This window comes from Teleopsis dalmanni, chromosome 1 (genome assembly GCF_002237135.1).
Source record: "Teleopsis dalmanni isolate 2A chromosome 1, ASM223713v2, whole genome shotgun sequence".
Taxonomy (NCBI): domain Eukaryota; kingdom Metazoa; phylum Arthropoda; class Insecta; order Diptera; family Diopsidae; genus Teleopsis; species Teleopsis dalmanni.
The window spans coordinates 121,260,977-121,271,375 of NC_051846.1; the positions used below are offsets into that span (position 1 = coordinate 121,260,977).

Below are 10,399 nucleotides of genomic sequence, written 5' to 3' on the forward strand. Positions count from 1 at the left end.
AATTGTATTGATACTAAATCACAACTCTAAACTCAGTCTAGGTAATTAATTGTTAATTTACACATAATGGATCAAATATAAATAGTTCATTAGTTCACGCATTTACACAAAATTAAAGAATAAAGTGCTAGTCTGATATTAAGGACGCAATTCCGGTTTTAAACTCAATCCTATTTTGGCCATTAATTTTATCACAAGACTTTTTAATGCCATCATTCAATTTGGTTCTTACCCAACAGAGTGGAAAACATCCATGATTATTATGGTTCATAAATCAGTCAAAGATCCCACTCGTACCTTCTCATATTAGCCAATAAGCCTATATTTCTCGATGTAAAACAAACATTTGACAAAGTATGACATGATGGGCTCATATATGTTACAAGATACACTATCTAGTCCCTGCAAACGTTCACTCAGTTTTAGAATCATATTAACAGAACAGATGCTTTAAAAAAAAATATTAACCATTCCCATAGCCTTATCTTGTATGTACTTTACACATTAGATATTCGAAAAAGTAATTCAGTTATCATGACAACGTTTGCCGATGGTACTGAAATTTTGACGACTGCCGAAATAAAAACGTTGTGTTAGCTTAAAACCAACTTCAATCGCGCTTGTGTTGTTTAAAGAAATGGTTGTCAAATTAGTGAATTAAAATTAATGAACTAAATTGTACACACGTCATTTTTACCATTAATCGGAGTATATCTCCAACTATTTTACTAAATAACATTCCCATACCACAGGCAGATAATATAACGTACTTAGGTATTTACTTAGACAGGCTACTAAACACATTGAACCCAAAAAAATACAAATGAAGCTCTAAACCTCTCAATTGCATTGGCTCATTAATAACAGATCCTCCCTGTGCTTGGAGTATAAAGTTCTTTTATATAATACCATCCTGAAACCAATATGAGCTTACAGTCTTCAGCTTTAAGGTAATGCTAGTGTTTCAAATTTTGAAATTATCCATAGAGCTCTGCCAAAAATACTGAGAACAATCACTGATGTCCCATGGAATATTCGAAATGAAAGCATCTATCGAAATCGAGAAATTCTCTAAGTTAAAGATAATATTGATAATAATAAAACAAAATACAATAAGAGCAGTGACGATTGCTCTAAGGTGCGGAGGTGTGCGGTGAACACCCTAACATAATTTGCAAAATGTCAAATAACATAGGTATATAAATTTATTATGTATCTTCACATCAAGAATTATTATTATTTATTACATTTCCATATATATATTTTTAAAGTTTTAGCAAAAACAATTAAATATAATTGTCTATGAAAACTCAATCAATTTGCTTCTGTTAGCCGCTATACTTGTTAGTTGTGCTCATATATTTGCAGCTCAAATCACAGAACATTTCTATTTTATTTCGTCTCTCCCCTTTGTGTGCAAAGAAGTTGGCCGCACATTCATACGTTGCATATGAACAAAATAATGTGCGTGTACTCCCGTTCATAAAATCAGAAATAGAGATTTATATAGTGGGAATTGTATGAGAGTAAAAGTCATAAAAGTCATACGAATGAAATATACGAATGTCTTGCAAGTGCGGAAAATATCATTTTTGTTCTATTTTCTTGTTTAACTTCGATTTGGTGAAAACTTGTAGCTTAATCAAATGCTGTGAATTAACCAAAATTAAATTATCTAAAAGAGCATTAAGATTTAAGTTGGATATTTGTTGTCACTGGTAATTCGCTTAATTTGCAGTAATCGAAAACAATTCTGCCTTTTATTCCTGATTTATCAACCCTTTTCTCGAATACCTACATTATACAGATTTCAGAAGAGATATTTCAAATATATTTGACATATTAAGCACAAATATAAATTTAATTACAAAAAAACAAGAAGAACTAATTCGCCTTGCTAATAAACAAAATAAATAATATTGCATATCGTAATATACTGCGACTTTGCTCACAACCATTCAAATTACAATGCAAACCAACAAAATTCAATTGAATTACATATGAATATAGTAAGTATTATCATCTGAAAAAACAAACAAATATTAATGATACAAAAATGTTTAATCATTTCACTCAACATTTATTATACAATCTATGTTTATTCTACATTGTTTCACAAAATTCGAATGAATTTCAACGTCTTTATAATATTACGGTCTTTGTTATTTATAATATTACGGTCTTGAGTGCTAGTTGTAAAATTCCTATAACTTTCGAATGAAATTCGACATCATTTCATTAATACGAACTTTCTCTTAAAAAAGAGGCATAATATTGTTAGTGACGCCGCTAGAGAAATATTGGTGATTTCCATGTTTTTGCCCAAAGTCTATTGTCTTGGAATATGTTTATTATTGCATTTGAAAAACGAAAGTACATTATTGGCAACCAATGGAAACTGGTAAAATTTTTATAAAATGTTCAACTATAATTTCAACTATAATATAATGTTGCTAAAAAAACATTATTTTATAATCACACTAGTAAAATTTAAATGTATTTTAAAATCAACACGGACGACAAAAATGAAGAAATCTTACAATACAACAATTATTTTAGAAGTATTTTTAAAAATCAAAACCAATAGAAATTAAACTTAAAATAAATGAAAGCTTTTAAATATATTTAAATGTATTAAAAGATAATAATTTTTGAGAATATCAAAAATAAACTGAAACCGGAATTCCAGCAATGAATTCGTAAACTAAGAAAAGTCATTAGAAGAAAAGAAGAAACTATTCAGCCGCACATCCTACATCAGCAACTACAGTAGCAATAGCAATAACAACCAATGTATGAAAATTTACTCTTACGCAGCACTAAAGTTACAAACTGTTATATTAATAGACAAAGACAGACCAGTGAAAGATATAAAATTCATCTCACAATGCTAATTCAGGTTTATATACAAAACAAAATAATAACACTAAAAAAACCCAATTTATTTTGTTAGCCGTCGAAATAAAAGTAATAGTATTGTCGTTATTTTTAGACACGAAATAAAGAATATAAGCTACATTTCTCACGATTTAATATCGTCACGAGGAAGACAACTTTATGCAGCATTAAATAACACTTCGTTCAATAATGTGTGTGACTAACTAATTGGAACACATTTTTTTGCCAAAATTCGTTTTTATTCATCAACATAGTCCCCTTTTAGGGAGATACAATCATTCCAACGCTTTTGCAATCTTTCGATACCGCCTTTTTCGAAAATTTTTTCTTTGCAATCTCACTCACTTTCACTTTACGGTCGGACATAATGATTTTAAGTGTTTTTTCAACGTTTTCCGGAATAACAGCGTCATTTGGCCGTCCAGTAGATGGAATGTCATCGGTGTCTGTATGACCACGTTTGAATTCGGTATACCAATAACAAATGCTTCTTTTTGATGGAGCAGAGTCCGAATAATGTTTTTCAAGCCATTCCTGGCATTGAACAGTATATTTTTTCATTAAAAAACAATGATAAATCAGCATACGGAATTGCTTTGAATTCATTTTTTTTTTGTGAAAACTCAAAAGTAGCGTCACTTAAAGCACTGTAGGTTGTAAATAAATGGTCGGATTAACATATGATTTTGACAATAAGCCTAAAAAGGTTGCCACTTTCGAAAAAAAATATTCATTTAGTATTAGTGCCGCCATCTATGTGTCAGTCACACACATTATTAAACGAAGTGTTAAGGGACTCGAAGTCATATCATCTGGAGATCCCACATATTGGTCAACCGATACCAGTTGTAACGACACGGATTCGTCGTTTTATTTTGCTGAGGTATTACTCAGTCGTGGTCCGGGTCGTTGCAATAAATTTGTTTTATTGACCAGTTCGAAGCTGGTAAACCAAGTGTTAAGTTATTGTAAAAATAAAACAGTTTGCAAAGCTTTTAAGATTTTAACCTAGTTTATTTATTATATTGATAGTAGCAGTTTTTAATATATATATTATTTCATTCGCTCCAAAGCAACCAAAAAAACCTCCACTCTACGCGTCGTATTTCGCCATACTCTTCTTTTAAACGTCAAACGCTCGATTTGCTATTTTTGCACACTCATGGTTGCATTTTCGTATTTTAATTTTTCGTGTTTTTACAGTCGGCCTCCTGACATCTCAAAGCGACCCCGCTTTGTCCGTCGATTCGGCAACGTTATCATTGTCGTCATCATCGTCGTCATCAGCCTCGCTGCTACTGTCATCGTAAGGCAACTGACACCATCGCTTGAATTATCGAACGAATACACCGAGGTGTACTGCCGCTGTGTTCGTTTGGAGTTGGGTAAATCGTTGACTGCATATCGGTTTTTGTCGAGTACTTTAGTAATAATGAAGGGGCTTTTATAACGCGGCTCTAGTTTCCTCGACTCACCCGTGCTATACGGCTCGTTTTGGACTAATACTAGATCACCCTCTTGAAATTTCGTTGGCTGTAAGTACCGCTTATCGTATCGGCTTTTAGCTTTAGCTCGCTCATCAGTAATTCGTTCTGCAATCGTTCTGCGTAAATCCGTTAATTGATCAGTAGTCAGAGTGTCGTCGTTATGTAGAGTTAGAATTAATGCGTTCTGAAGTATATCACGAGGTTGATAACCATACAGCAACTCGTACGGTGTGCATTTCGTTGTCGCATTCTCCATCGTATTTAGGCACCATTGCAATCTTACCATATTTTCGTCCCGTCGTTTGTCAACCGTATTTGTTGGTAACAGCATGGATAATATTGTTCGATTAGTCCGTTCGGCATGAGCATTTGCTCGTGGAGTTCTTACTGCATTTTTAATATGTCGAATATGGTTCCGAGTACAAAACCTCTCGAAATCTTTCGCTGTGAACGCAGTCCCTCGATCAGTAATTATTTTCGTTGGCATTCCACAGTAACTTATAACTTCATTTAATGCGCTGAGTACGTGCTTTGTCGCGGTACTTTTAACTGGCTTTAGTACGGTAAATTTCGTAAAAGCATCTACTATAACGAGTAGATATTCGTTTCGTTTCACACTTTTAGGAAATGGTCCTAAGTGATCCATATGTATGGTCTTGAATGGTACAGGTTCTATTTTATCGAAATGGTAAATTCCTTCCCTTTTTCCCCCTGGCTGTTTATTATACGCACATTCAACACAAGATTTAATATAATTCTTTGTAAAATTTCGCATTCGTGGGAACCATAGATGGGTTTTAATTCGGTTTATCGTCTTTTCAACGCTCAAGTGTCCTGCGCTATCATGACAGTCCCGAAGAACTCGATATCTTAAACGTTTCGGCACGACCCATAAAAGCTTATCATCAACCATACGATACAGCCGACCGTTATGTATTTTATAACCATCGCTTTCAAGTCCATTTTCGCGTTGCACGTCAGCCACGATTTTCTGAAGGTTTACGTCTTGTAATTGCATCGCAAACAACCAGTCGTATTCGTTTAGTCCAACCTTGAACGTACGCATGTCCGCTGTGTCGCCTTCATAAACATTTAGTAACGGATTTCGACTTAGTGCGTCCACGTGTTCCATTCGTTTCGCACTTTTATGTTCTATATTTATATCAAAATCTTGTATACGTAACCGCCACCTGGCTATTCTTGGAATTAGCTCGCGTTTTTGCATCGTTGTTTTTAATGCACTGCAGTCTGTCACCACCGTGATCGGTTTACCGTATACGTAATAACGCAATCTCTCCAGAGTTTCGACAACGGCTAATGTTTCCAGCTCGTAGCTGTGGAACTTTTGTTCATCTATCGTTGTAGATCTGCTGTAGTACACGACCGGTTTCCATTCGCCCATCTCATTTTGTAACAGCACGCCTGCTAACCCAATTGAGCTTGCGTCAGTATGTACTTGATGCTCAGCATCCGATCGATAAGCAGTCATAACTGGCTTCCTCGTTAATGTCGATTTCAGTTCATTGAATGACCCCTCTTGCTCGTTACCCCACTCAAAATTTACGCCTTTATGCAAAAGCTGTCGCAATGGTTTACTCACGATCGCATAACCTGGAACAAATTTCCTAAAGTAACCGCTTAAACCCAAAAATTGTCGTACTTCCGTTTGGTTTCGGGGCCTTGCGAAATTTTCGACTGCTAAAGTTTTTGCTGTACCAGGGCTAATGCCGTCTGAAGTTAATTTATGACCCAGAAACTCGATCTCTCGATTTAGGAATCTGCATTTTTTTATATTTAGTGTCAATTTCGCCTCACGTAATGCATTGAATACTCGTTGTAATTTACTAAACATTTCGTCTGCCGTATTTCCGCCTACGCCAATGTCGTCCATAAAATCCACCATATCGCCAGGATGAGTCATTTCTTTGACCTTGGCCATCGTACGCAAGAATACCGCCGGAGCATTCTTGAGTCCGAAAGGCATACGTTTGAATTCATACAACCCGTCTGTCGTTATAAATGCAGTATATTTTCTGCTTTCTTCCGCTATTGGTATTTGATAATACCCTGAGTTAAGATCAAGGGTTGTGAAATAAGTATATTGTTTCGCTTATTGCAGCCGTTCTTCGATACTTGGGGTGGGAAATATTTCTTTGATCGTGTTGTTGTTGGTACCCCGATAATCAACGCATAAGCGATCTTCGCCATTCTTTTTCTTGACTAAAACAATAGGGCTGGCATAAGTAGATTCTGACTTCTGGATGATACCGTTTTCCAAAAGGTCATTTACCATTGTTGCCACCACCGACCGTTTTGGTGCTGGTACCCGATACGGCTTTTGTACGATTGGTTGATCGGTTGTTAATGTAATTTTCATTTTCGTTAAACCCGTTTTGCCTATTTCGCTCAAGCTTGTGGCGAATACGTCTCTATTACTATTAATGAGATTGCACAATTCTCGTCGTATTGCATCGTTATCGCTTCCACAATTGATTTCGTTCGTTGATATAGGGTCCCGCGTAGTTAGTCTTACTATTAAGTGTCTTGGCGTTTTCTCTAAGGTAAACGTATCGCGCTGAATTTGTACGACCACATCATCTGACACAACATCATGGCCTAGCAATATATCGGTTGTCAACATTTTATCGTCTACTACATAAAAATATATTAGTTGGCGTACACTGTCGACGGCAAGTTGGGCCCTAACCCCTTCAGTTAGTCGTACCTTTCCACCGCCGAACACCGAAATGTTCATGGAACATAACTGAATTTGACCATTAATATTTCTCGATACTGTTTTCCGTATAAGACTGCACTGGCTACCTGTATCAAGTAGTGCTGTACATTGTCTACCATTTATGTATACTTCTCTGATCGATTCTTTGGTGCGTTCAATTCGACGCACACTTGACTCCCCACAGTGCGTACTCTGACCTTTTGGGTGAACTCTTCCGCAATTGTTACACCGTTGTCTACGTTGTGGCTTTGAACATTCGCGCGAAAAATGTCCCGCTTCACCGCAATTGAAGCAAGCTCTAACCTTCGGTTCCGTTCTAAACTGTTTCTGTCCGGAGTTTTCATTTGCGTCTACACTTACGCTCGAATTTATTATCGGATTTGACGATGAATTTGCCAAAGCTATTTTGTTCGTTCCATGTTGCATATTGCGTAGAAAGTCCTCAATACCTTCGCGAAAATCTTTTAAATTATTAAACCGTAGCGGTGCGATCGCCGCTTGCAATTTAGTGTCGTTTAGTCCATTGCGAGTATATTTTATAATGGCACTATCACTTATCTTGTATCGTCGGCCAAGTGCCGCAATTCGAAAACAATAGTCAATGATGCCTTCATTAACATTACGTACCGCTTGACTCAATTCAAAATTAATGTCAGCTTCGTCACATTTTACATCAAATTCTGCACGCAACTTATTCGAAAAACTGCTCCACTCGCTATCAAATTCTTGTAGAGAATCCAGCCACAACCGCGCTACTCCTTTTAACTTTCCATAAACGGCTAGCAATAGTTGTTTTTCATTCCATTGGAATGCATTAAGAGATCTTTCGACGCGATTGATAAATTGTCCAACCGTAAGACCATTTTTATCTGTTGGATCGAACACGGGTATCGTTTCGCTGATATCTTTTACCGACCCATGTTGTGGTAAATCGTTAACCACTGTGGATGTAATTTCCGTCTTCTGATTTTCATTTTTTTCGCTCACGTTTTCCGTAGGTTTACTTCGTGTCACGTTTTCTATGCCCATTACAAGTTGTTGAATCATTCGTTCCATATTATCTATTCGTGAATTGATCACATCTACCGGCTCGCGGATTTCGTCTGCTTTCAGGTGCTCTGACAGACGCAATACTAACTGCGCTTTGTTGTCCGTCGTATCTAAACCTTCTTCCTCCAACGCCTCCTTCAGCTCGCTTAAACGCATATCCTTCAACTTCACCATTCTCATTTTATTACCGCCGTTAATTTATAAACAACAAATTTCGTTCCCGTTTCGTTTTGTTTTTCTTTATACCTTAACTTCGCTTTCGCGCATGTTAATGTGTTGAAGCGCTAGCGCTCCCACGGACACACTCACACGTTTCGGCTAGGCGCTGTTTATCCCACTTCTGATTTTGTTAAGTTATTGTAAAAATAAAACAGTTTGCAAAGCTTTTAAGATTTTAACCTAGTTTATTTATTATATTGATAGTAGCAGTTTTTAATATATATATTATTTCATTCGCTCCAAAGCAACCAAAAAAACCTCCACTCTACGCGTCGTATTTCGCTATACTCTTCTTTTAAACGTCAAACGCTCGATTTGCTATTTTTGCACACTCATGGTTGCATTTTCGTATTTTAATTTTTCGTGTTTTTACACAAGGAAAATTAAAAGCTGTTTGATTGTTATTTTAAAATTTATTTATTAAAAAGTTTTCTTAAATAATTTATTTTAAGCTTGATTCTACTCAATTAGTTTTTAGCCAAAGACGTCAAAACATCAAAGGCGTTATAAAATCTACTCAATAAGTTTTATCCAAAGACGTCAGAACATCAAAGGTATTTTTCCAAATCTACTCAATTAGTTTTTAGCCAAAGACGTCAAAACATCAAAGGCGTTATAAAATCTACTCAATACGTTCTACGGATTTATTTAGCCTTAGCGTCGAAACACTATGGGCTTCTAAAAGGGACTTAGCGTTGGAGTAGTGGTCTACTCACTTCAACTTCTAACTTGATCGATTTCGGTGTTATTAAGGGTTTAAATAAAGAACATATCTCCGTTGATCCGTCGTATGATTTATCTTCAGCCCATTCCCCGGTGATCTTAAAAATAACAAACATTTTCGAAGGTCAAAACTACAATACTAAATCATTTGTTAACTAACGCAACTTTGGTGGAGAAGTTAAAAGAACTCTTCTTAAAGTTTCTGCACCTAGCTATCCCAATGAAATTAAGCATGCTGTCGATGTAATTAACAAAACCCTAATTGACGCTTCTGCTGAGTCTTCTATTGTTCAACATGATAATATGAAAAAACCAATCTTTCTATTAACTTTGGATGGGTTTGTTTCTGCTAAGTGGCATGCAAGACGAAATTGACAAAGACACCGTTCTTCTACCTCTAAACGCAAATTAATGTAGTGACTAAAACCCTGTATTGTATTGTACAATACAAAAATATCTAAAAACCCAGAGAAAATTATCAGAGCAACTACTCTGATCTTAAACCTGCAGAATGTTTTTCAGACAAATCTCCAAATCAATAATTTCCTGCCTAACATATCTATCTCAGCTGACGTGAGAAATCATTTCGAGTAACTTTAACTATAAGGAAAGAAATATGCTCTGTAGTTAAAATCAATAATGTGGATATAGCTCAATCACATTCTGTGAAATATCTGGGAATACATCTAGATTGAATGTTCACGTGGACACGTCAAAAAATTTGACATAAAATTACAACTTATATTCACAAAATACAACTTATATTCACAAAATAAACCCCTAAGTGGTAGGCACCTTGACGTGGTGTAGGGGATTAGCTACGGGCAAGCTTGCTGACTATGGGTCTCCTGCTCACTGTCTATGCAATGGTCAGGAGACCTGTTGTCGGTCTGGCTTGTGGGTGCAACAAAGAACTACCAGTAGTTGTGTTGTCCTGTAGTTTATGTGCATGTATGTGTGTCTTTGTCTCTTTATATATGCATGTGTGTTTTTCTGTTTTTTAGAGTGAATGAAAGTGTGTAGATCCACTAGGTGTCTGGGGACCAGGGTTTATGATGAACCAAGACCGTCCATACGTGGTGCATAGCCACATATTATGGCGGATCTAGAAAGGAAAACTCGATAAAACTCCGGATACCTGCGACCTCCGGTTTGAATTCATCCTTTCCGGAGTTAAGGGGGCTATGCTTCGGACCTCCCTTTCCCCTACACTCGTGGGAACATTTATGGACTCTTTTAAAAACATTAATAAACAAAAAACTAACAAGGAACTAGGTACCAGTTC

At 36.1% G+C, this 10,399-nt stretch overlaps 1 protein-coding gene across 1 annotated transcript; it reads right to left on the reverse strand.

Moving 5' to 3' along the window:
• Positions 1–6,495: 6,495 nt before the first annotated feature.
• LOC119665821 lies at positions 6,496–8,352 on the reverse strand. Its single transcript, XM_038075070.1, has one exon. The coding sequence runs from the start codon at positions 8,350–8,352 to the stop codon at positions 6,496–6,498; it is 1,857 nt and encodes a 618-aa protein (XP_037930998.1).
• Positions 8,353–10,399: the final 2,047 nt, after the last annotated feature.